Here is a 26,204-nt window from a genome sequence, read left to right on the forward strand (position 1 = left end):
CTCTCCCACTACCTTCAACTCATTTGCCACTTCCTCTATGAAGGCTTTCCTGTCCTACCCAATCTATGTTAAAATGTTCATATTTCAAATAGTATTTTGCCTCGATTTCTCTTTTGCTCTGATATCATTTTGTTTTTTATTGTAACTATATGTTTATGTTCTCTGCCTCTAGCAGATTGCAAAGTCCTTGGATATCCCTAGTACTCAGCAAGGTACTTGCACATAGTGGATACTCAAAAATGCTTTTTGCTTTGAATGGAAAAAAAAAAATGACTTCTTTCTTCCTTTTCCCTTTTATCCTACCTTTGTCCTCCCTTCTTTTTATCATGTCTTTGTCCTCCCTTCCTTTTATCATGAAAATTAGCGAGTGAAATCAGAGCAATGCTATGCATAAGATGCTCAATAAATAAATATTAAATGTGTACTAATCCCAGAACAGAATGCTAGATTTGGAAGGGACTTTAGAGACCATCTATCTCAAATCCCTTGTTTTACAGATGAAGGAACAAAGGCTTAGAGAGGGGCAGTGATGCTCAAATCACCCATCAAATTAGTTGCACTGCTGAAATTAGAATCCCAACCTCCTTACATTTAGTCCTGTGTCCTTTCACTATAAATGCTTACAGCTGACCTAGAGGTCCCCAGAAGTTCCATAAAAAGACCACTTCCCTAACAAATATTTTCCATTCCAACTCCAAGAGCTAGATTTCATTCCCATTGCTTATCTTTATATCCTTTACCCACTAGTGGTTCTGTGAGATGTCATACCTTATGATGTCACACATAAGCATGGATTCAGTGGTGGCTATTGAAGCCCTTTCCCTACCCTCTATTACCTAAAAGAATAGATTCTTCATAAGCCATTGGGAAAATCTCCGACTGACTTTTGAAATTGCCCCATTATGAGTGCCCTATAGAGTAACCATTAGGCTTTTTTCATGCAACTCTGCTTCTTCATGTGATATGAGAATGTATTGATATAAGTGATTATTTTCCTGGGAAATATTAAAAATGCAGTTCAGTTATTCAATAAGCACTCATCAGTACCATGAGTGGATACTGAACTAAGTACTGGAGGTACAAAGACAAAAACAAAAACAATCTCCACCCTTAAGAAGTTTACATTCTTTTTTTTTCCTTTCCCATTAATAATATTTATTTTTTCCAATTATATATAAAGATAATTTTCAACATTTATTTTGTAATATTTTGAGTTCCAAGTTTTTTTTTTCTTTTCCCCTTCTCATCCCCTTCTCCAAGACAGCAAGCAATCTGATACAGATTATACATGTACAATCATATTAAATATATTTCCATATTAGTCATGTTATGAAAAAAAGAGTCAGAACAAAAGGGAAAAGCCACAAGAAAGAAAAATAACAAAAGAAAAATGAAAATAGTATGTTTCAATTTGCATTTAGTCTTCATAGTTTTTTCTCTGGATGTGGATTTCGTTTTTCATTATCAGTCTATTAGAATTATTTTAGATCACTGTATTGTTGAAAAAAGCTAAGTCTATCATAGTTGATCATCACACAATTTTTCTATTACTATATATAATGCTCTCTTAGTTCTGCTCACTCCACTCATCAGTTCACGTAAGTATTTTCAGATTTTTCTGAAATATGTCTGCTCATCATTTCTTACAGAACAATAGTATTTCATTATATCTATATATCATAATTTATTTAGCCATTCTTCAATTGTTGGATCTTATCTCTTGTCACCACAAAAAAAGCTTCTACAAATGTTTTTGCACATGTGAGTCCTTTGTCCTTTTTTATGATCTCTTTGAGATAATAGTAATGGCACTTCTGAATCAAAGACTATGCAGTTTTATAGCCCTTCCAACATGTTTTCAAATCGTTCTCCAGAAAGGTTGGATCAGTTCACAACTCTACCAATAGTGCATCAGTGTCCCAGTTTTCCCACATCTCCAAAGAATTTACATTTTACAGGAGGAAAACAATATGCACTCAAATAAATAGCAAACTCAAAGCATATATAAAATAAATGCCAAGTGATTTAATTACTGTAGAGACTAGAGAAGTATTATCAAATGGTGAGAATCAGGAAAGGGCTGACATAGGGACTCCAAACAATGGAATTGAAGGGAAAAAGTATTACAAGTATGAGGGATAGCCTATACAAAAGATTGTAAGACAATGTAAATAGAAAGTGGTATGCTGGGAATTGAAAATAGGCTAGATTTGTGTGTGACAATTTTTCAGGATGAAAAGAAGTTTAATTTTCTTTATTTGGGGCAACTAGTTGGGCAGGCTCAAGCACTGACCCTGAAGCAGGAAGACCTGAGTTCAAATTTGGTCTCATACTTGGCTATGTGACCCTGGGTTAATTCTGTTGCCTCAATGAGCTGCAGAAGGAAATGGCAAATTACTCCAGTGAAACAACTGAACAACATATGTTATTTATAATTGTATATGCAACAATTCTGTATTATATTATATATATATATAATTATTATATATAAATATGTAATGTAACTATATTTTTTACTAATTGTGTAACAAAAATGAATAAAATATGATTCATTTGTATTACATTAACATAATAAAATAATATAATAAATTTCCTTGTCTCCCTCCTAATGATCCCTGTTGTTATTTCTTTAAAGAATAAACAAACCCATATGTATCTTTCTCTTTCTGGCTTTTAAATTTTATTTTAATAGTCTCTAAAGATGAGGTAATAAGTTTAGTTGTTCTTTCTTAATTTCTGTTGTTTGAAATATTTATAAGTCAAATAAACTGCTCATCTCTTTTAAAATTCCTTCCTAATAATGTTTTAAATGCCTCACTTTTATTAAATGTTCATCTTTTTTTTTTTTTTTTTTTTTTTTTCATTTATGATTAGACTTGAGTTTGCAGAGTATACCACTTTGCCTTGCTCCTTTTAGGTTTTTGTTTTTGGAATATAATCTTCCAGTCTCTTCTGTGGTCATGTATTATTAAATTTTCTTTTCCTTTGCATTTTATGGTCTTTCTTCCAGAAGCTTGTAGAATTTGTCATTGAAATTGTGAAATTGCTCCACCATGTGTCTTAGAGTTGGAAGCATAGAATTTTGTTTGCTTGTAGATTTTTCTGGAGGTGATCTGTTGAATCTTTTGACTGGTAGTTTGTTTTCTGTATTCAGAAGTTCTGGGCAGTTTGTTGTTTCATGGTTTTATAGTGTCTCTGAATCCCTGTCTAGGATTACCCCACAGTCTACTGCCATATGTCAATGGCAGCTATCCACCTGAAACTCATTTGCAGAATCAAGAAGGCAATGTCCATATCTACCACCCAGGCATAAACCATTTGTACATATGCAGCACATATGGATTCTTAATGAATCTGAACCCTTCTCATTCTTTCAAGTATTCAAAACTTTTTGCTGGGTCCAGGTGACTGATCTTCATTTTTCTCTAAGCATTTTTATCTGAAGGCACTGATTCTGATTGGAAAAATCACCTCCTTTTGCCCCCTCTAATCAGTACTATCCATCCAGGTGTACACCTGGGTAAATGTTTAACAACTGGACCTCCTCCAACAATAGCAGGACACATTTTTTTCCCCCCTAAGGCTGGGGTTAAGTGGATTTGCCCAGGGTCACACAGCTAGGAAGTATTAAGTGTCTGAGATCAGATTTGAACTCAGGTCCTCCTGAATTCAGGTCTAGTGTTCTACCCACTGTGCCACTTAGCTTCCCTACCAGGACACACTTTTAAGCTTAACCTGTATTATTCATATTTTCCTCACTACTTTCTTAAGTCTAGATATTCAACAAAACAACATATTGGCAGTGGATTTTGAAGTATATATATATATTCACATTGAAAATCTAACAATCATCTCTCTCTTTGGTGGGACAAACTGGCTCCACCATACCCCAGTTATTATTCCTGGTAATTGACCCCTGATTATAACTGTTACATAACTGATTTACGACTTTTGGTCTATTTCTTAGTGAAGATTCTGGATACAGTGGCCTTTCGGAGTTCCCCAGCTTTGAAGCCTCAACCTGTGCCATAGGAGACTCCTAGCACCAGTTCATGGCAGTCCCAGACCTGTCTTAATAAGGTTTGGACAATATGTTTCAAGTCTCAAACACTCTGAAGGCAGAATAGTTTGGAGAGCCCTGGAACAGAACATGTGACACAAATCCAACCCCTAACCACCAATATTTGCCTTTCCTCCCTCTCCTCCCCATCATTAGGGGAATGACTAACCATACTGTGGTATATTTGACCTAGAATACTGTTGTGTTATAAGAAATTACTAGCCATATACTTTAAGAAAAACCTGGGAAAATTTACATGGTCTGTTACAAAGTAAAGTGAGAAAAACCAAGAGAACATTGTATATAGTGACAGCAACATTGTAACTCTGATCAAACGCGAACAGCTTAGTTTTTCTCAGCAATACCATGATTTCTTTAGCAACATGGCTAATATATATGTTTTATATATCTAGATCTATATCTGTAATTTATATATTGCTTGTCTTACCAGATAGAAGAAAGGCAAGAGGGAGACAGAGAATTTGGAAGTCAATTTTTTTTAAATTGTTAAAAAATTTTACATGTAATTGGAAAATACTTAATAAAATAAATAAAATCTATTGAAAGACTTGCCCATCCCATCAGTATCCATATATTACTTTTTGTTTCCCAAAAGAGCATGGAAACTTCAGTAATTGGAGCAAGTAAAATCCTAATGTATTTTATTTAAGAAACCTTTGTATTCTATCCTTGCTCCAAACCCTCCAGCTTTTCTTCCTCAAACAGACAGAGATGCTCATGGTCTGACCTCCCTAGTTCCCAGAGGAAAAAACTCAGCCATGGCTCTGTCTTGTTTCTTGATTGGTTGATTTCTTTGTTCTCTGTTATCATTCACGTCCCTTGGCCCCATTGCTTGTATTAAAAAGTCAACAAAATGGAAATTCCTTTCCTGAAATCATGCAGAAGGGAAAATTACACAGGAATAGTTGATATGGGAATGAGATTGGGGGTGGGGGGAGAAGAGAAGGGGGTTGAAAGGGCACATATGCCTGTAAGTGGGGTTGTGAGGTTAAAGAGAGGGGTAGATCCTTAGCATATAAAAGAGCAGAGTGGCTACTTTTTTCCTCAGTCCATTTTGACTGCGATAACCTGAGTAGCTTCTCTACTGTGGAAGCTCATAAACTGACATCATGAAGTGGCTTGTCTTGGTCCTGGTTTGCCTCCACCTCTCAGAAGGGGTTTTCAGGTGGGTGATGAAACTTAAATAAAGCAAAGAGGCAGTCTTCGGTCAAGAGACAATAGTCACAGGAAAAGGAGAGGAAATCCTCTATCTTCCCAGATCTTTTTCTTTTAATAAGAAAATAGTGCACCATTATCTAGTCTGGGCCACTGTCTGCTTGCTATAGGGGAAACATTGCATCTCACATTTCTTTTACAGTATTCTCTAAGTTTATAAAACCCTTTTCTCATAATCCTATAAGATTTGGTAGTATAAATATTTTTTATCCCTATTTTACAGAGAAAGAAGGAGATGAAGAAATTGAGAGAGTGTGTCCTAGCTAGTAAATGTCAGGGCTGGGATTTAAACCTAGGTCTCCTAATGCCAATGCAATTTCCCAGGCATTGAAGCAGAAGAAGACATGGTCTCTGCCTTCATAATCTCTGTCCTCAGTCAGATGGATGAGACAGTTCTCATACTAAGGATATTATTAGTATAAGACAGACCCTATACTTAGAAAATTTCAAGTCTAATGAGAAAAACACAGTCATTATCTGAGAATTTTTCATATCTGACTAGGAAGGCACAGTGTTATTTTTTCAGGTAACCTCTATCTAGTTTAATGAAGGAGATATAAGCCCTGAATTAAAAGAACTCCCAATTTGATGGGACAGATGTAATCTTTCCAGATTGAAAGAAAATACACATAATACACCCTTGTGAAGTTTCCAGTTTGATGGGGATGGGGAGAAGGAAAGCTGAAAACCCATAAGTCATGTGTGGGACTACTGTCCAAGTAGATTTTGCTCTGTACGTCTTGGGGAGCAATCCTACTGGGGAAAGAAGGAGTATCTTGAAAAAAAATATTTTTCAGCTCACCTGACAGGAAGTTTTGAAGATATATGGTTTAACCCACTCATTTTGGAAAAAGAGAAAACAGAAACCCAGAGAAAGAAAGTGATTCACTCAAGTCAAATAATTGGTTGCTGATAGATCTAGGAGATCCCATCCACTGCCTCTTCTAAAATACAAATATCCCTAAGAAAAGTAACAAAAATTCTTTATTCCTTGATTACTACAGACTCTCTGTCAAGAGGTACCCAGGCAATAGAAGTAAAAGGGTTATTGGTTATGGGAAACATAGAGGTAAGGAACAGAAGGAATACAGAGGAGAAAGGAACAATATACAAAAAGAAAGCCTGTCTACTTTCACATTTGGTAGCAAGCTGGCATTGAAGGTGAGTCATGAGCAAAGTTTCCCAGAAGAGGAAGAACTTGAGTGGTTCCCCAAAACTTCCATTTTGGGGAAGGGCCTCATATCAGCCACCCCTAATTCTCCAAATTTAATCACCATACTACTGCCAGGGTATCCTCCTTTCCTCTCCTTTTCAACTTCTCTTTTATGCATTTTCTTCCCTCTTTACAATGAAAGCTCCTTTCTTTTTGCTTATGGTTCTCTATCTCCTACTACATCCAGGCCTTCTCCAGCCATATTTTGCCACTGGATGGTTCTGGAGGAGAAAGTGAGACAGGAGATTTTGTATAGCTCTCCCTCATCTCTCTGATGGTATGATTCTCTCAGAGAATGAACGATAAACAATAACAACAACAATCTCCTCATCTGGGTGGAGGTAGATAGGAGGAGTTTGGGGGCACATCTCTACAATCTGGAAAATCCACATAAAATTTTTTGGCTCTTTCTTTACATCAGAGGAGAAGTGTGAATTATTATGGTATTAAAAGATAAATTATGCTAACATTATACAATACTCTACATATATTTTCTGAATTTCTAAGTTTCTATACTTTTTTTTTTTTTTTGACATTATGTGCCTTTATTATGACCTGTGGCTTCCAGAAAACTTCCCCAAAATTCCCATTTGATTTTTTATGCTAACCCATGATATATCAAAATTTTGAATGGGCAAAGTTGTGATGTAAAAGGGATAACTATATTTCTAATTCTAGTGCTTAGCACCATACCTTGCACAGAGTATGTGCTTAATAAATGATAGTTACCTAACTGACTAATTGAGAGACAGGAAAAGTTCCAGGAATAGAGAGAAAGGAAAGCTCTTGTCCTTGACTTGCCACCTTCTTCTGCAGAGTCCCCCTGAAGAAGGGTAAATCCATCCGTGATACCATGAAGGAAGAAGGTGTTCTGGAGGAATTCCTGAAAACTCACAAATATGACCCTGCCAAGAAATATCACTTCAAGGATTTCAGTGTGGCCTTTGAACCCATGGCTTACATGGATGTGAGTACCCTTCTCTTCTATTTCACTAGTACTGAGCCTTGGGTCCCAGCTTTCCTAAGCAAGTTCTTCTCTCCTTAGCAGATCCTTCCAGGCTAGTCAGTCACCTACCTGCAAATAGATTCCACCAAGCTTTCCTCTTCTTCTTGTGCATAGACCTAAATCAGGAGATTTAGAGTGATGTTTTTCTTTTTCTTCCCTCACTGGAAAGGATCTGAAAGAATTCAACTAATCCTCTTAATTTGGAGATAAGGGAATTGAAGTAACAAGCAGTAAAGAGGACCTTACACAGTTAAATTATTTACACTGAGATTTAGATAAAGGTCTCCTGATTCTAAGGCCAGTTTTCTTCCTGGACAATTCAATTCAAAATTTCTTTCCCAGCTCAGCTCAAAAGCTCCCTCTTGCATGAGATCTTTCCTAACCTTCCCAGTTGCTAGAGCTTGAATTTATTGTGTATATGTCAACCCCATATTAGAAAATAATCTTCTTGAGGCCAGGGACTGTTTCATGTCTTTGGATCCCTAAAACCTAGCACAACATCTGGCACATTTTTGTTTTGTTTTGTTTTGTTATTGTTTTTCAATTGTGTCAGTTCAGTATTCCAGTTCAGTCTTCATGATCCCATTAGTAGTTTTCTTGGCAGAGACACTGGAGTGGTTTGCCATTTCCTTCTTCAGCTCATTTTACAGATGGGAAAATTGAGGCAAACAGGGTTAAGTTACTTGTCCAAGGTCAACAGCTAGCAAGTGACAAAGGCTGGATTTAAACTCAGAAAGATGAGTCTTTTTATTGCCAGGCCTACCTAGGATGCCCATAAGTGAAGTCAGAGGATCAAATTTTTTAAAAAATGCATCAGATAGTTCTAGGGTCTTGAATGGGAGGATAAAAACACTCCTATTCTCTAGGAGCTTAGAAAATGGAGGTCTAGTGGAGATCAGATTTTCGGCTTTCAGGTCCCTAAAACCAATCTCATGTGCTATAACTGAGTCACAGTTATAAGTATATGCTTACACATACTTGTAAGCTTTGGCTATTCTCTTCTACTCTGTCCCTTCCATAATTCTCCTTCTGCCCTTCAGAGGAAAAAAAAATGTTTTTGGAAGGAGCTAACTTTCATCCAAGTCATAAAGTCACATATATGTTCATGGCACCTATCATCTTATCTTGATGTCTTCTCTCTCCCCCTCCCCCCACCTTTCTGTGTTCCTTTCTCCCTTCCCTTTCATACTTCCCTGGTAGAGAAGACATCTTTGAACTGAGGTCAGCAATGGAGACTCGGATCTGCCATAGATCTGGCAAATCACACAATCTTTCCATCAGTAAAAATGAGGAAGTTAATTAGAAGATTCCATAATTTCACAGTTGATCTTCATACAGTATAGTTGCTACTGTGTATTATGCTCTCCTGGTTCTGCTCTCTTCACTTTATATCAATTCATATAACTCTTTCCAAGTTTTTCTGAAAGCATCCTGCTCATTAATTCTTATAGTCCAGTAGTATTCCATCACAATCATATACTACAACTTGTTCAGCCATTCCTTAGTTGATGAGCTTCCCCTCAATTTCCAATTCTTTGACACCACAAATAGAATTGTCCTTTCACTTTTCCTTTAATCTCTTTGGGATATAGACCTAATGGTGTTGCTGGGTAAAAAGATACATACAGTTTTATAACCCTTTGGGCATCATTCCAAATTGTTCTACAGAATGTTTGGATCAGTTCATAACTTCATCAATAATGTATTAGCACCCCATTTTCTCATATTTTTCCCCACACTGGTAATTTTTTTTTCTGTCATATTAGCCAATCTGATAAGTTTGGGGTGTTATCTAAGAGTTGTTTTAATTTGCATTTCTCTAATCAATTGAGAACATTTTTTAATATGACTACAGGTAGTTTTTATTTTTTCCTATGAAAATTATCTGTTTGTCTTTTGAACATTTATCAACTGGAAATTGATTTATATTCTTATATATTTAACTCAGTTCTCTATGTATTTGAGAAATCAAGCCTTTATCAGAGAAATTTGCTTTAAAGTATTTCCTCAGTTTTCTGCTTTCCTTCTCATTTTGGCTGTATTGGTTTAGTTTATATAAACCCCTTTTGGTTTAATGTATTCAAAATTATTCATTTTCTATTCCATAATGCTCTCAGTCTCTTGGTTGGTCAAAATTCTTCCCTTATCCATAGATCTGACAATTAAACTACTCCATGATCTCCTAATTGTTTATGATATCATTTTATGTCTAAATCATGTACCCATTTTGACCTTATCTTGGCATATGCTATGAAATATTGCTCTATACTTAGTTTTTGCCAAACTGCTTTTCAGTTTTCATCAGTGTCCTCAAAGCTTGCATCTTTGCATTTGTCAATCACTAGATTACTCTGGTCGTTATCTACTGTGAATTTTGAGCCCAAAGGAATTTGCTAATACCCAGGTAGTAGAGATGTTTAGGGGGAACATCTTTCTCTCAAATCTCTCCAACTATAAGACTAGGTAACATTACTCTATCAACTAGGGAAAATGTTTCTTCAATTAGTAATCCCTCAAAACTCCCCCAATTATCTTATGTATACATTAAATTTCCATGATGACCCAACTCAAATTTTGCATTCCAACTATACTGGCTCTGAACATTTGCTCCTTCTCTCTGCCTAATTATAAACCCATAAATCTGGCATAGCCTCCCTTCTTCCAATCTTCAGGATCAAATTAGCTTTAAAAAGACTGTCTCCTCATGTGACTTTTTAAAGATTTACTCAGATCATTCTCCAACCAGTCAGTATAATACTTGCCCCATTCATGTATACTTTAAGATTCTTTTAGAGTTCTAGAGTACTAGATGCTCTATCCACTGAGCCATCTAATTTCAGTTAACCTTGAGTAGCTCAATACAATAAACACCTTTGAATGGACCCAAGGCTCTGAGGGCAGCTAAGACAACACTTTCTATTTCTCTCTACATTCAACAAGTACATGGGTCAGTCAGGTCTTGGTTTTGTTTAGAGAAATGGGATAGGTTAAAGGAGGGAAGAGGATTCGATGCCCACAATCATCCTTCTAGAGCTGTGCTAGGTTAAGGATGGGCAATACAAGGACACAACCACTGTGGGTGGGAGCATCTACTGGGTTGAGCAGGAATGATGGGACTCTTTTCTTTTCTCTAGGCTTCCTACTATGGGGAGATCAGCATTGGGACTCCACCCCAGAACTTCCTCGTCCTCTTTGACACTGGCTCCTCCAACCTGTGGGTGCCCTCCATCTATTGCCAGAGCCAGGCCTGCAGTGAGTATTTCAGATGGTGGGGAGGGGAGAGGGAGGGAGACACAGAGTCCTCAACTGAAGAAGATATGGCATCTAGTAGGAGGGGAGGATCCTTGTGGAAGGGAACTTTAGCATCTCATTTACTTTCTCAAAATTAAATTACATAGGGGCAGCTAGATGGCACAGCGGATATAGAGTCAGAGGGACCTGAGTTCAAATCTGACCTTAGACATTTAATACTTTCTAGCTTCCTGACCCTATGCAAGTCACCTAACTCCAATTGCCTTGAAAAAAAAAATCAAAGTGCATACTTGGAGAGGAGCATCCACATATTTTTTATGAAGCATTCATAATTTGTGTGTTTATGGGGGGAGGAGGTACAGGAGCAGAGGAGATTTAGGAGAAGTATAAGATCTAGTCATTACTCTGTATTCTCAATGAGTAAATGGGTCCTAGATATGCTTGCTCTACCTCTGGCAAAACCCCAAGGTTTGGATCACTTTCCAGTTTCCTGGAAAACTTGGAAATCCAGAGAAAAGTCATCCAATTTGACTGCAAAAGTGGGTGTGATCAGTCATGGTAGGAGTTGAGAATGTGCCCTGGAAATAAGTAGGAAAAAGCTGGAATTCCCTGAGATAAGTGGATCTGGACCTCCTGAAATCATTCAATTTCCTAATGCCTCTGAGAGAACTAAGATCTCTGTGGATGAGTATTATTGCAGGATGGGATGTCTTTGTCATTTACAAGAGACAGATTCCTCAAGCACTTAGTATTGCCCCACAGACTATAAGGAAAGACTTGATCCCTGCCTTAGTGGAGTTTCCAGCCTAGTGCTGGGGAAAAACACCAACCTAGAAAATTAGAATATACATTAATTACATGATAAATTCATAATAGAGGTGCAAACAAATGTAAACTGGGGGAGGGGAGTCCTAGTCTGGGCAGATGTTACTCAAACCCTCTAACCTTAATGAGGATGAGGATGAGGATTTTCCCTTACTGAACCTGATTTGACTGCTGGTTTTCCATCCAAACTGAGAAGGCAAGTGTCTTAGCTTCTATTCCTGGACCTAAGCTTGTCTAGGGAGAGGAGGCTATTATGAGGATCTACAAACTTCAGATCCTCTCCATCAGCCTATAATTCATGGACAATGAAAAAAGCACTGGGCTTGGAGTTGGGAGAATCAAGCTAAAGGCCTGACTGCCACTAAAAACTGTGTGTCTCTAATCAAGTCACTTAAGCTCTATAGACCTAGTTTCCACACCTGTAAGATGAGGCACTAACTAGGTGGTTCAGTATAGAGTGCTGGAACTGGAGTCAAGAAGACCTGAGTTCAAATATGGTCTCAGATATTTCCTGTGTGATCCTGGGCAAGCCATTTAATCTCTGTTTGCCTTTATCCATTGGAGAAGAAAATTGCAAACCATTTCTTTCTTTCTTTCTTTTTTTTTTCCCTGAGGCTGGGGTTAAGTGACTTGCCCAGGGTCACACAGCTAGGAAGTGTTAAGTGTGAGACCAGATTTGAACTCTGGTCCTCCTGAATTCAAGGCTGGTGCTCTATCCACTGAGCCACCTAGCTGCCCTGAAAACCACTTCAATATCCTTGCCAAGAAAGGCCCATGGACAATATTGATGTGCTATAATCCAAGGGTCATTAAGCTCATAGAGGACTGAACTGAATAATAACAAAGAAGAGGAAATTGGATAAAATAATCTCTAAAGTATTTAAGAGAAAGGAAAATCTGAGGTCAAATTAATATCTCAGACACTTAGTCACTGTCAAGTCATTTAATCTTTATTTGCCTCAGTTTTCTTCATCTACAAAATTAAGATAATAATAGCAATTGCCCTTTTATTATCAGAATCAAATGAGTCAACATCTATAGGATTCTTTGCAAACCTGAATGAACGATATAAGTGCTATTCCAGCTCTTAATGAACTTAATACTAAGTTCTCTGGGTTCTTTCTTTAGGTGGCCATGCCCGATTCAACCCCAGCCAGTCTTCTACCTACTCTACCAATGGACAGACCTTTTCCCTGCAGTATGGCAGTGGTAGTCTCACTGGGTTTTTTGGCTATGACACTATGACTGTGAGTAGCTCCCTCTCCTCTCCTCCTGCTCCTTTCCATCTTTTTTGTTCTCTCGATTCTTTCTCTTGCCCTCTTGAAAGGAATCTGATTTGTACTCTTTGACCTGAACAGGCCGAAGGATTGAAGATGTTAGATCTCGAGAAGTCTTGAAGGGGGTGGGATGTGAGAGTTGCCTTCCAGTATCTGAAAACTCATCATGTGAAAAAGGAATTGGCTTTGATTTGCTTGGCCCCAAATGGTCCAACAAAGAAGTGACTGGAAGTTGCAGAGGCTTGATTTCAGCTTGATATGAGGGAGAAAGTTTATAACAATTGGAGCTAGCCCAGAGTAGAATTGGCTTCCTCAGAAATGTAATGAGTTCCTCATCACAGGATGTCATCAGAAGTAAATCTGGATGACCATTAAAGGTTTCTTGGGAGGAGATTATTTTTTTGGGGATATGAGTTGGACAAACTGATTTCAAGGATCCATTTCAATTTTAAGATTCTTTGACTTCAATATGAATCAAATTATAGAATGAATCATAGAATTTCAGAGCTAAAAAGGTAGAGTCAGCTATGGGAGGAAAGAACTTTGATGGTTAAATAAGATTTGAAAAATCTTAAAATTTATAGTTGAACAGAATCTAGGAATCATGCCATTCAACTCTTTTAATTTTACATATGAGGGAAGCAGATGGAATGCCAAATCTGGAGTCAGGAAGATTCATCTTTCTGAGTTCAAATCTGGCCTTAGATACTTATTAGTTGTATGGTCCTGGGCAACTCAACCCTATTTGTCTTAGTTTCTTTATCTGTACAATGAACTAGAGAAGGAAATAATAAACTAAGAAAACTCCAAATGGGATCATGAAAAATCAGACCTCACTGAACAAGATTACAGTTTACAGATGAGGAAATAGGAGTCAGTAAGAGACAAGGAGTGCAGTCTAGGCTGAGAATAATAGGGAGGTGTAGGGAAGGGCAGCTTCAAAGCAAGTGTGGCACTTTAAAAAGCCTTTAGGCACTCTGAGACCTCATCCCCTCAAAGTTGGCTACCACAGCCCCCTAAAGCCCTTATCTGGATGATCATGCTCACAATCTCCTTTTAACATCTATCATCCTCATTGTGCTTTCCTTTAGGTTCAGGGAATCAAGGTCCCCAACCAGGAGTTTGGTCTGAGTGAGAATGAGCCAGGAACTAATTTTGTCTATGCCCAGTTTGATGGTATCATGGGCATGGCCTATCCTGCCTTGGCCGTTGGAGGAGCCACCACAGCCCTGCAGGGCATGCTGCAGCAGAACGTCCTTACAAACCCCATCTTCAGTTTCTACCTTGGCAAGTAAGGAGCTCAGAGGGCACATGATCTTCATCTTTCTCTCTCTGCATCTTTCAGCTTACCCTTCTTTTCCTCCATGTTTTTCCCTCATTCATATTTCTTTAAAGCTTACAAAATGTTCCATTTTGGGGGGGGAGGGAAGTTAAACTTTAAAGCTTAGCGTCTTAAACCTTAAAGAAGCCCTGTGAAATAGGTAATTAATGTGTTATTATATCCATTTTACAGATGAGGAAAATGAGGATCAGAGAAGTAAACTAGTTACAGAGCTAGTGAATGTCAAAATCCAGGCCTCTTAACTTCAATTCCACAAACCAAGGTTGTTGACATGACCCTGTGTCCTTTCCTGTTGCTTTTTCTACCATTATCTAAAGGTTCCTTCCTCTAGTCTCCAGTGTCTCCAGTGTCATGATATTATATACTTCCTTCAGCACAAAAATCCATCCTACTATCATTTCCTATCTCCTACTTTTTTTTAGAACAAAATTGTAAATCATTTTATTAACAGACATTATAAATAGATGCTGATAATCCTATTTAAAAACTTTGAGTGACATGTTGGTGAATGTATACTTCATAAATGACAGAATGATTCTAATTTTATTTTTTTATTTATTTTTTTCCTGAGGCTGGGGTTAAGGGTCACACAGCTAGGAAGTGTTAAGTGTCTGAGAACAGATTTGAACTTGGTCCTCCTGAATTCAAGGCTATTGCTCTATCCACTGCACCACCTAGCTGCCCCCTGATTCTAATTTTAAAGATCAATACATAACATACAAAATTTTACTAAAAAAAGAAATTATAACATACTTGTAATATAACAATGAAATATAGCATAATATAATACAACAGCACAATATAGTTGTATATAATGTAATAAATATTATAATCTATTGATTAATATATTTGAATTAATTATATTTCATTATATAAAGTTATATAATACTATAACTTTTCTTTTGCAACATGGCTAATCTGGAAACAAAATGTTATTCAATATATACAAATAATACAATTAAATATAGACTATCACATATAATATTATCAAAAATAAATATATCGTACAATGCAATAACACATATTTTCTTGTGTTATAAACAGAGCATAGTTAATGTTCACTGTGCTTAGTACATTTTAATGTATTATTCCCATCATGCTTTGCTTTCTCCAGACACTTAATTCTTCATTTCTTTTTCCCAAATTAGCATAGTTGAGTTATCCCTGGGCATCACTTTCTATTTCATCACAAATTTAGTAAACTAGTGACATAAAAAGATTTCATTTTCTTGTTCACCAAATATTTGCTGATGATGAAAATAAAAATATGAAAATACTGTAAATCCTATGGCATATTGATCCATACTGGTTATGAATTACTCTTTCATGCTAATCCTTCCAGAGAGATATTACTAATATTCAGAAGATATGCAGAAACATTAACTGTGGAGAGAAATGGAAATATGTTCAGGCCAGTTATCTTGGAAGTTACAAAAACTTTCCTCTGTGAATGAGGCTCCATGAGCCGGCAAATCTGATATAAGTTTGCCATCACAGGTACAGAGAATAGTTGGAAAGTCCTATTCTGTCTGACTCAGATCACTTTTTCTTAAAGATTCTCTGCTTTTTAGAGCTCTATAGCTGTCTCATCACACAAAGGGCCTGGGCACACTCTAGGAACCTCTAAGTTTTAGGGATTCTTGCTTCAACTTGGAAAGAGCATAGAAATTTAGCACTTTCCAGTCTCCTACATTAGCATGCTAGCTCACAAGTTTCAAAACATTGAACAATTCATTTATGCATCAAAGGACACAGAAAACAACAAAGGGGGTGATCAAAGACCTTCTCCCACAAGAGAGCTCCAATTCCCATGACTTACACTGGTGCCCTGGTCGGAGCCCCAACAAAAGGGGAGGCTTGGATTTGCACCTCCATGCTGTGCCTCCTTTTGGGGCTCCTTTGTATCACATTTTGCTATTCAGTCACTTCAGTTGTGTCTAACGCTCTGTGATCTCATTTGGGGTTTTTCTTGGCAAAGATACTGGAGTCGTTTGTCATTTCCTTCTCCAGCTCATTTTACAGGTGAGGAAACTGAGGCAAACAGGATGAAGTGACTTGCCCAGAGTCACACAGCTAGGAAGTGTCAGGTTAGAGTTGAACTCAGGTCTGGTACTTTATCCACTGTACCATTCACCTGTCTTGTTGAATAGCCCTTTCTAGAGCAAATCTTTGGTCAATATTCCATCATTGCTGCAACTGTCACTAGATTGTAAGATTGTACTCTAAAATCATAGATTCCAAATCAGAAAGGATTTCAGAGTTCGTTTCCTCCTATTTTAGATAAGAAAACTGAGGGTCCCCAAAGTGTGTGTGTGTGTGTGTTATTTCCTCTGTGTTATCTCCCTAGCAAGAGTTATTGGTAAGATTTGAATCCAGGTCTGGGTTCAGTCCTCTCTCTACTGCTTCTCCCCTTTACTCTCCCAGGATCTCATTGCTTTCTTTGTACTGGCTGCTTCCACAATAGGTCTGATTTTTCTGATCTTTTTTTTTTTTTTTTTTTTTGATCTCAGGTCTACTTCCACACTGCCTGAAATTTATTTCTCTCCCAGCAGATGGCGCTCATTTCCTTCTTTGCAGATCAGTTTTCTAAAGTCTCTTTAGATTTTACTTTTTAACAAACTCCAAATCTCACAGTCACTGCCCTCTCACTCCAAGGAGTGATGGAATTTCTCTCGGGAGAGCTGATTTTTCCATTTTAAGTATGAACATTTATGCCTCCCAAGTCAGAAAATTACAAATCAGGGCTTGATTTATTATTTTGTTTATTGTCTACCCTAAAGAAAGTGATGAAGAAAATGTAAATAGTGCAAATTTAAGCTTTAAAGTGTGCACGTGCACACATATCTTCCTGAAAGCCAGTTGTTAAACATTTACCAGCATACCCCCTTCAGACTCTAGGCATTGTGGGCATATTCCCTGCATTTTCTGGCTTCAGGTAAATCAGTGCTTTTTGCTCCCTTCCTTTCTTACTTGTTGGTATGCTTCCTTTTTGTGTTAGCATTTCCCACTGAATCTAAGGATTCCCAAAGCTATCTTTTTTGAGATTTACTACCTTTATTTAAGCATCTTCTGCCAGGACTACTGGAATAGATTATACAAATCACTCCAGGGCTCCTTTCCAGAAAGGAGTAGGAGAGGGAGTATGATTTTAAAGGGAAGAGGGGCAAACCAGCTGGCATGGTAAAAGTGTGTGTCTTGGTTTCCTATGTATAATATATATACATATGTATATATGTATAAGTATAACAGAAGGAAGGGTGTGATAGGAGCAAAGGAAAGATCCTGAGAAAGAGCTTCAGGAAAATTGAAAGAAAAGAGATCACTTTTGGCTAGGGAAGTTAAGAAAGGTTTGGAGGAAACAGTCCTCTGCTTCTCATTTGAGGATTCAGTCTTTTCTGTTGCCTATTAACTCTAGTTTTGTTTATCATAGTCATTTACAAGCAAAGGCATTTAGCATAGAGACTGGTTAAACACTTGAACAGAATGAGATCCCATCCACGGGCCATTCGTTTGGGAGACTCTACAACTCACTTCTTTCTTTTTCTCCTTCTTTGTTGTTGCTTAGTCATTTCAGTCTTATGTTTTTTGTTTGACCACCTTTAGGGTTTTCTTGGAGTGGTTTCCTTCTCCAACTCATTTTACAGATGAGGAAACTGAGATAAATAGGGGTTACACATCTAGTAAATGTCTGAGGCTGGATTTGAACTCATGAAAGTGAATGTTCCTGACTTCAGATCGGGTGTGCTATCCACTGAGTCACCTAGGTGCCCCTCCTTCCTTCTTGGGACCATCTACTTGCAGTTCAGATAGTCACCTCTCTAATTAACTATGGATCTCTATTAGCAACATAGTAGTGTAATATAACAGCAAGGAGCCAAGAACATCTGAATTTGAATCTTGCCTCCAACACTTAGTAACTGTGTGATCCTGTAAAAATCACCTAAGATCTCTATGCCTCAGTTTCCTCATTTGTACCTTCCATGGTTATTGTGAGGATCAAATGAAATTATGTAAAGCGCTCTGCAAACCTCAAAATGCTGGCTTTCAACCTTCAACACTTACACTGTCAATAGAGTCTCTGTTCAGTATGACTTAGAATTCAGCCACCAGTCTGGTGAGATAAAGGCCATATGTCATATGGCCAGGAAAGGCCTTTGCTAACAAAATGCTAAATTTCCCTCCCCTTCCCCATTCCTTTATAGTCCTGATCCTCATCCCTTTATAATTACCAGCAGACTTCATCCCAAAAGCCAGAAAGATAACAAGCTTGGCTTGGGGGTTGAAGAAGGTCTGCTTGTTTCAGAGAGATTTTTATCCCTAGAATAATAACTGCTAGCATTTATAGAATTCTTTAAGATTTGCAAAATGTTTCATGAGTATCTTATTTTATTCCCACGACAACCCTGAGAGGAACAATTAATCTCCCTATTTTACAGATGAGCATCAGGAGGCAAAAAAGAGATTTAGTGACTTTCTCAGAGTCCCATAGTTAATAAATATGAGGCAGAATTTGAACTCAACTCTTCCTCACTCCAGGTCTAGCCCTCTATCTGGCAAGTCACTGAATTGTGCAAAAACTACATCAAAGGCAACTGAACATAGTTCAAAGTTGGATTCAGTGGCTTCTAAGGTCTCTTTCTGCTCTGACTCTATGAATTCTATGAATCATTTAAGTTCTGAATTAGGATTTCACTGGGTAGCTTCATTATTTGGTTTGTAGTACTTACATTTAATGTTCAACCAGGTGAAGCAGTGGATAGAATGCTAAGCTTGGTGTCAGGACAAATTTAGCCATACTTACTAGCTGTGTGAACCTGGGCAAGTCACTTAACCTTTCCTCATCTGTAAAATTAATTGGAGAAGGAAATGGCAAACTGCCCCAGTATCTTTGCCAGGAAAACCCAAAATGGGATCAGGGAAAATTAAATGTGACTGAACAACAAAACATCAACTAATTATTCACATATTGTCCTGTTGACTAGATCGTGACCTTTTAGAAGGCAGGGACCATGGTCTTGATTTTCTTTGTATCATAGCAAATTTCAGGGATTTGTAAGTCTTATGAGGAAACAGTTCAATCATTTCTCCTCTCTTCCTACCTCTTCTTCAAACTTCCTATAATTTCTTTTTCTTTTGCAGCCAGCAAAGCTCTCAGAATGGCGGTGAGGTAATCTTTGGAGGTGTTGACAACAACCTGTACACCGGTCAAATCTACTGGGCACCTGTCACTCAAGAACTCTACTGGCAAATTGGCATCCAAGAGTGAGTTGTGGAGGAGGAGGATGTGGATTATAGTGGTGGTAGTGGGGACTTAGAAGGGAAAATTTGGAAAACAAGAGGATTTTAAGCCCCCTAAGGATTTTGAGATCTCCCAGATTCATATTCCTCATTTAATGTCTCACATGTACAATGTGAGACATTCACAAGGCAAGTGCTTTTTTTCCCCCTCCACCAATAGTATTATATTTTTTCTAATTATGTGTAAAGATAATTTTCAACTTTCTCTTTTATAAAATTTTGAGTTCTAAATTTTTTTCTCTCTCTCTTCCTCCTCTTACCCCTTCCCTATATATTATATATATATGCCATCATAGTAAACATATTTCCACATTAGTTATGTTATGAAAGAAGAATCAGAACAAAAAGGGAAAATCATGAGAAAGAAAAACAATGCATGCTTTGATAGCAGGGAAGTATTTTAATGGTTTTCCCAAAGCCTGATTTACCACAGTCTGTTTTTAGAACCTCAGGATCTAACAGATTAAAAAAGAGGGAGAAGTGAGAGATAGAGATTTACTCATCATTAAATATTTATTGAAGGACTGGTCTGTGGGGTGGGAGGAGGAGAGCCAGACATAATATTAATCCAGATTATATCAAGAATAATATAAGCTGGGCAAGTCACTTAACCCCATTTGCTTCAAAAAAAAAAAAAAAGAATATAAGTATTTCCCCCCCCCCTTTTCTAGATTAGGAAATTGGGGCCAGAAAAATGAAGTAAATTGCCTGGGATTACCCTGCTAGTTAGTGTCAGAGCTAAAACTCAATCCCTGGACTTCCGATTCTAAAAAGCAAAGCTCTTTCTACCTGCAAAGAGTCTATAGGAAAGGAACCCATGAAAGGAAAGTTAGAAAAAGAACAGGAGTTGATGAGGTTTTTGTAGCAGGTGGGATTTAGAATAGACACAAAAAGAACTTTCTTTAGACCCAAGACAATGGGATTGAGGTAGATGATGGCAATCATATTCCCTCTCTCTGTTCTATGGAAATCCTTTAAAGAAAATATCTGATTTGCATAGGTTCTTTAAGCTAGGAAACAGGGAGAGACCAAGGCAATCCCTGGAATCCTGAACTCTTCATAGCTAGGTAAAAGGGGCCTCTGTGACTAGAGTTGATTTTTAAGATGCTGAATTTAGATGGTAGAGTGGCTAGACTTTTCCTGGAATTAGGAAGCTCTGAGTTCAAATCTTGCCTATTGTGTGGGTCTCTTAACTTTTCTGTGCCTCAATCTCCTCATCTGTCATTCCAAATCTATGATCTTTTAGTGGGATATGGTGGGGTTGTATGACCCTTGCCAACCTCTTTTTGCCTCAGCTTCCTCATCCATAACATGAGGGGATTAGACTTGCTGGCCTTTGAAAGTCCCTTCCAGCTGTCCCCTTTTGCTGGGAACTGGGAGGAGAATTGCTAAAGGAGTCACTTGCTCTTGGACTTGGTGTTCCAGACTTCCTAGGACTGAGGCAACCCTTCCTTGGCTTCTTCTAGGTTTTCCATTGGGGGTCAAGCTACTGGTTGGTGTTCCCAGGGTTGCCAGGCCATTGTGGACACTGGTACCTCCCTCCTCACTGTGCCTCAGCAGTACATGAGTGCTTTCCTTCAGGCAACAGGAGGCCAGCAGGACCAGTATGGACAGGTATGTTTAACGTCAATTAACATTTATTAAGTGCCTACTGTAAGCAAGATAACAAAGATGAAAAAAACAATCTTTTCCTCAATGATGTTTACTGGGTGACAGGTATGACATACATATAGATAAGCATAGCATAAGATATCTTGCGATGGGGGTAAAGAAGAGACCCCTATATCTCATTGGTTACCTGTCCCAGGTTGGGATAATTCCTGTTTTTATTCCTATCACTCTTATTACTGAGCCTTTTTCCAGGATGCTCATCCATCATTGGTGTCTACCTGTCACCTAGTTCTCATTGTGGCTCCAAGAAGCATGCATAGCAGCCACATCCTGGTAAAACTGTCTTGGTAGACAGGCTAAACCCTTAAACTTGTCATTGAGTTAGTGGAATGTTTACCCCAAGCATGTGAAAACTTCCCCCAGAAAAATGGGCAGATGAGAAGAATTTGTTCCAGTAGCCATGAAGGTAGATGAAGCATTGAATGCTTGCTTAGACATGAAACAAACCAAGATCATCCACTGCATCCTGGGTCATGGCCAGTCATCTTGATGTTTGTCCTGCCACTGGACTTTGATGACTCAGAAAAAAAGAGTGAGGCTGATGACTTTGTACAATTCTGCCGCCCTTAAATCCAATTCATGAGAAAGTCAATACATCATCCCATGATGGCATTGGTCCTCTTTGAAACAAAGCATAACTAACAAAAATAACAAGAAATTACACTCCAGGAGTTGGTTACAAAAGGTCTGGGTTCTAGTATCAGTTCTAAAATGTAGGAGGATATCACTTTTATCTCTCTGAGTCTCAGTTTCCTAGATGACCTCTAGGTCCTTTCCAGACTTAAATTTGATGATTCTATATATGTACAATGGCACAGCCAGGTAACACAGCGACAGAGCTCAGGCCTGGAGTCAGAAAGACCTGAATTCAAATCTAGCCTCAAATATTTACTAGCTGTGTGACTCTGGGAAAGTCATTAACCCTGGGCAAGTTAGTTTCTCTAAAATGAACTGAAGGAGAAAATAGCAAACCATTTTAGTATTTTTGCCAAATGACTCCCAAATGGAGTTAAAGAGAATAGGACACAACTGAACGACAATAACAATACAATATATAGGGATTTATTAATGTGAACTGTTATAATTACTATTACTAGAAATTATATACCCCTCCCAGGAATCTGGGCAATTTAAAAGAGAACACCCAGAGCAGGAAGTACTTAGTTGAAAGGATTAATTTTGTAGTGGCTGAGTCCAAAGCACCAGAGAATAAGTTTGTGAATAGAGTCCTTTTATTTCCAATTACAATCTCCTTGTTAGTCGATTACCTACTCTGGCTATTCTTGTATTTAAAAAAATTTTTTTTAAAGCTTTTTATTTTCAAAACATATGCATGGATAATTGTCCAACACTGATCCTTGCAAAACCTTGTGTTCTACATTTTCCCCCCTCTTCTTTCCACTCCCTCCCCTAGATGTTAAGTAATTCAATATGTGTTAAACATGTTTAAAAAATATGTATACATATTTATACAATTATTGTACTGCATAAGAAAAATCAGATCAGAAAGAAAAAAAAATGAGAAAGAAAATAAAATGCAACAATGAACAAACAACAAACAAACCATAACAAACAGAGTGAAAATGCTGTGTTATGATCCACGCTTAATTCCCAGTCCTCTCTCTGGGTATAGATAGTTCTCTTCCTCACAAGATCATTGGAACTGTTCTCAATCATCTCATTGTTGAAAAGAGCCCCGTCCATCAGAACTGATCTTCATATAATCTTCTTGTTCTGGCTATTCTTGTTTAAAAAAAAAAAGATTTTTATTGATATCTATAGTTTTCACATTACCTACATTTCCCAATGTATCCCTTCCAGGAGAAAAGTCACTAAAACAAAGAATAAAAAAGAAGGGGGAAAAATTCAGTATAACCAATCAAGTATGGAAAATGTCAGTCCTCATATGCAGTGTTCCCTATCTAGTTGGGAGGCCTTCTTGAATTTCTTCTTTGGGATCAAGCTCTGACATTGTAATTTCACAACATTTAATTTTAATCTGTCTACTCTTAAGGTGGGACTAGGGATAGGAGGGGAATAGGACTGGTATCTTGTGCTTGGGAAGTTCTGGGCCTAAATTAGGCTTTTTTATGAGGACTGTTCTCATTCAGAGGTCTTCTGTGTAAATGGGGTGACTTGGGGCCCTTCTGTTCTTCTCCCTAGTATGTGGTGGACTGCAATAGCATTCAGAACCTGCCCACCATCTCCTTCCTCATCAATGGAGTACAGTTCCCTCTGTCACCATCTGCCTACATCCTCAATGTAAGTAGAGTCTCCCCATAATTTCCACCAATTTTGGGGAGGGGACTCCCAGGAGTGGAGAAAGATCTTGAGGAGGGATTGTCATATTTCAAGGACCTGGATTCAAATTCCACTCAAACTCTTCCTGCCTACATAATCTTTATTTCCCTGGGCCTCAGGTTCTTCACCTGCAAAATAGGAATGTTGGTAGTAGAAAAGTTCCTTTTCATGATCTTCTCACGACCTAGTTGCTTCTTATAACTTCTTCTCCACCTTCATTACTTTAAGCCCTTTTCTCAGAAAAAAAAAATAAAGCTAACTTCAAGATAGCAGATAATATAAGACAAGGAGAAATCACAGGGGTGCGGAGCAGCTTTGGATTAAGGGGAAAGCGTTTACATCAATGGAAAGGCTATGGTTCTGAACAAGTTTGGGCCTTACATGTCAACATCCCTGAAGGTTCAGCATGGCTGACTCTGTGCTCTCTCTCCCCTGACCTTCTGTATTGAACAGAATAATGGATACTGCACTGTAGGTATTGAGCCCACTTACCTACCCTCCCAGAACGGCCAGCCCCTCTGGATCCTCGGAGACGTCTTCCTCAGGTCCTACTATTCCGTCTATGACATGAGCAACAATAGGGTGGGCTTTGCTACAGCTGCATAGAATGACTGATTGTTCAGAAACCTTTTTTCCTTTTTCCTTTCCCAGTCCTACTCCCCTTGTGGGATATTCCTGTATTTCTTCCCTAGGCTGTGCCTTTCTACTACTACTTCTTTATAGTCACTCTCTGACTTTACCTAATAATAAACGAGTCCTCAAAATAGTTCTTGTCCAGTCTGATATTTTTCAAGGGGGAGCCGCTGAAATTAACATATCAATCTTATTGTATCCAACCCAGATTTATTAAGTGATGAAAGTATTATGCTACACATTAATGATTCAAAGATAGATGAGATGCAGGTCTTGCTTTTATGTCAAGGTTGCGGTAAGAAAAATATTTTTCCAACCCCTAAGAAACCCAAATTATGAAAGAAAGGATAGAGAGGTAGCCGGAATGAACTTTCCTACACACAGAGACCAATCCTGAATCCTGGGCGTAGACAACGTTTAGACAAAAAACGTTCTCTGTCCTCAGAGAGTTTGTATTCTAGCGGACAATAACAGGAGGAATGATATTTCAGAAGGCAAAGAGTATTTTCTTAGAACCAAGAAAAACCCGCCCAGAGAATCTTCATAGAATGAAAAAGAATCTTTAATGAAATAGAAAAAGTTAGAGCCGAGAGAAGATCTGACACAAACACACAGCAAGAGACGCAGAAGGAGAGCGAGAACCCCTAAGGGAAGGAGTCGGTTAAACAGTTGCACGCTTCTACGGGAGAGGGTCTTGCAGCTCCTGTTTGTCATCTTCGGGAGTCGGGCCCAGCTACTCCGAGGGCCCGGGCTGATTCTGTTTTCTTGGGATGGATTCAAAAGAAAGAGTGGGGGGGTGGGGAATGGGAATGCCCTGGGAAGGGGAGAGGAAGAAGGGGCAGCGTTACCGCACAGAAATGGGGTGGGCAAAAAGAGTTTCATCAAGGAACAAAATAAAATAGAACAAGGAGAGATCATTGCGGGGAGGCGACATCTGAACCTGATTCTTATCTGAATCGTTTTAAAAGGGAAGGATAACTACACACGTGGTTGGGCACAGTTAAATAGGAAGGACCGGGTGTAAGGGAGAGGAGAGTGATAGGTTAAGTGTCTGAAGTGGGATTTGAACTCCAATTTTCCTGCCTCCAGCTCGCCACCCTTTGTTAGACATGAGGGTTCCCAGTGCTGAGATGGAAGGGACATCAGACTCTCCAGTCTGCCTCCTCAGTTTTACAAATGACAGGACTGAAGCCCGTGGAGTTAAGGGACGTTTTCAAGCTTAAACAAGTACTAAGGGTCAGTAAGTAAAATTTGAACACGCGGCTTGGGCTCCCAAACCATTGTAGAGTGATGCAAAGCAAATGCTACATGGACCACGTTGACCAGAGGCTGCTAGATGGCGCCATAGTGCACAGAGTGCCAGGCATGCAGCCCCGCAGACTCATCTTCCTGAGTTCAAATCTGACCTCCGACACTTACGAGCTGTGTGGCTTTTTGCAGGTCACTTAGTCCTGTTTGCCTCAGTTTCTCCATCTGTAAAATGGGCCGAAGGAAGAAATGGCAAACCATTCTAGTATTTTTGCCCCTACAAACTCCTCACAAACGCCAACCCTCCCCTCATAACACACAAACCTCAAGCCCCCCAAAGGTGACGGAAGTGTCACTGTTAGTATTGTCAGTGTGTAAAAGGATGTGGAGAAGGAGAGTTCTGTTTCTATTCTTTCCCAGCCGTGTTAGTCACTGTCCCTCTGTGGGCCTCAGTTGGATACCTCAGGTCCCTTCCAATTCAAAAATCATGTAACTCTTCACAAAGCAAAACTCCGAGTCCCTAGCGAGGATGGGGACTACAACTACCCAATGTGCCCTGCGGCGAGGGCCGAGATTGCGAAGCTCCGGGAGGACTACGATTCCCAGACTACATCGGGGCGGGGCAGGGAGGGGCGGAGGAGGCCGGGGGCGGGTGCTGCCCTCTGCCGGGCGCGGGCGGGAAGTGGGCGAGAAGGTGACAGCCGGAGCCCAGGCGCCGGGGTTCGGGGTGACAGCAGCAGCAGTAGCGGCCAGCGGCGGCGGAGGGAAGGAGGGACCGGGGCGGTTACGGGAGACCCGGAGGAGGCGCGTCTGCGGAGGACCGGAGGAGGCGCCGCCGCCGG

General features: G+C 38.9%; 1 protein-coding gene across 1 annotated transcript; it reads left to right on the forward strand.

The window, feature by feature from the left end:
- The first annotated feature begins 5,139 nt into the window (after positions 1-5,139).
- Positions 5,140-24,285, forward strand: LOC141566434 (gastricsin). Its single transcript, XM_074310966.1, has 9 exons — positions 5,140-5,246; positions 7,326-7,476; positions 10,650-10,767; positions 12,721-12,839; positions 13,961-14,160; positions 19,351-19,473; positions 20,976-21,123; positions 23,344-23,442; positions 23,935-24,285. Exons 1-9 carry the CDS (start codon positions 5,191-5,193, stop codon positions 24,085-24,087), a joined length of 1,167 nt encoding a protein of 388 aa, XP_074167067.1. The 5' UTR covers positions 5,140-5,190; the 3' UTR covers positions 24,088-24,285.
- Positions 24,286-26,204: the final 1,919 nt, after the last annotated feature.

Source organism: Sminthopsis crassicaudata, chromosome 4 (assembly GCF_048593235.1).
Source record: "Sminthopsis crassicaudata isolate SCR6 chromosome 4, ASM4859323v1, whole genome shotgun sequence".
Classification (NCBI taxonomy): Eukaryota; Metazoa; Chordata; class Mammalia; order Dasyuromorphia; family Dasyuridae; genus Sminthopsis; species Sminthopsis crassicaudata.

Coding starts and splice junctions, on each gene's coding strand:
- LOC141566434 (XM_074310966.1), top strand. CDS start 5,191: ATGAAGTGGCTTGTCTTGGTCCTGGTTTGCCTCCACCTCTCAGAAGGG. Junction 5,247..7,325: donor CTCTCAGAAGGGGTTTTCAG/GTGGGTGATGAA, acceptor CTTCTTCTGCAG/AGTCCCCCTGAAGAAGGGTA. Junction 12,840..13,960: donor TTGGCTATGACACTATGACT/GTGAGTAGCTCC, acceptor GCTTTCCTTTAG/GTTCAGGGAATCAAGGTCCC.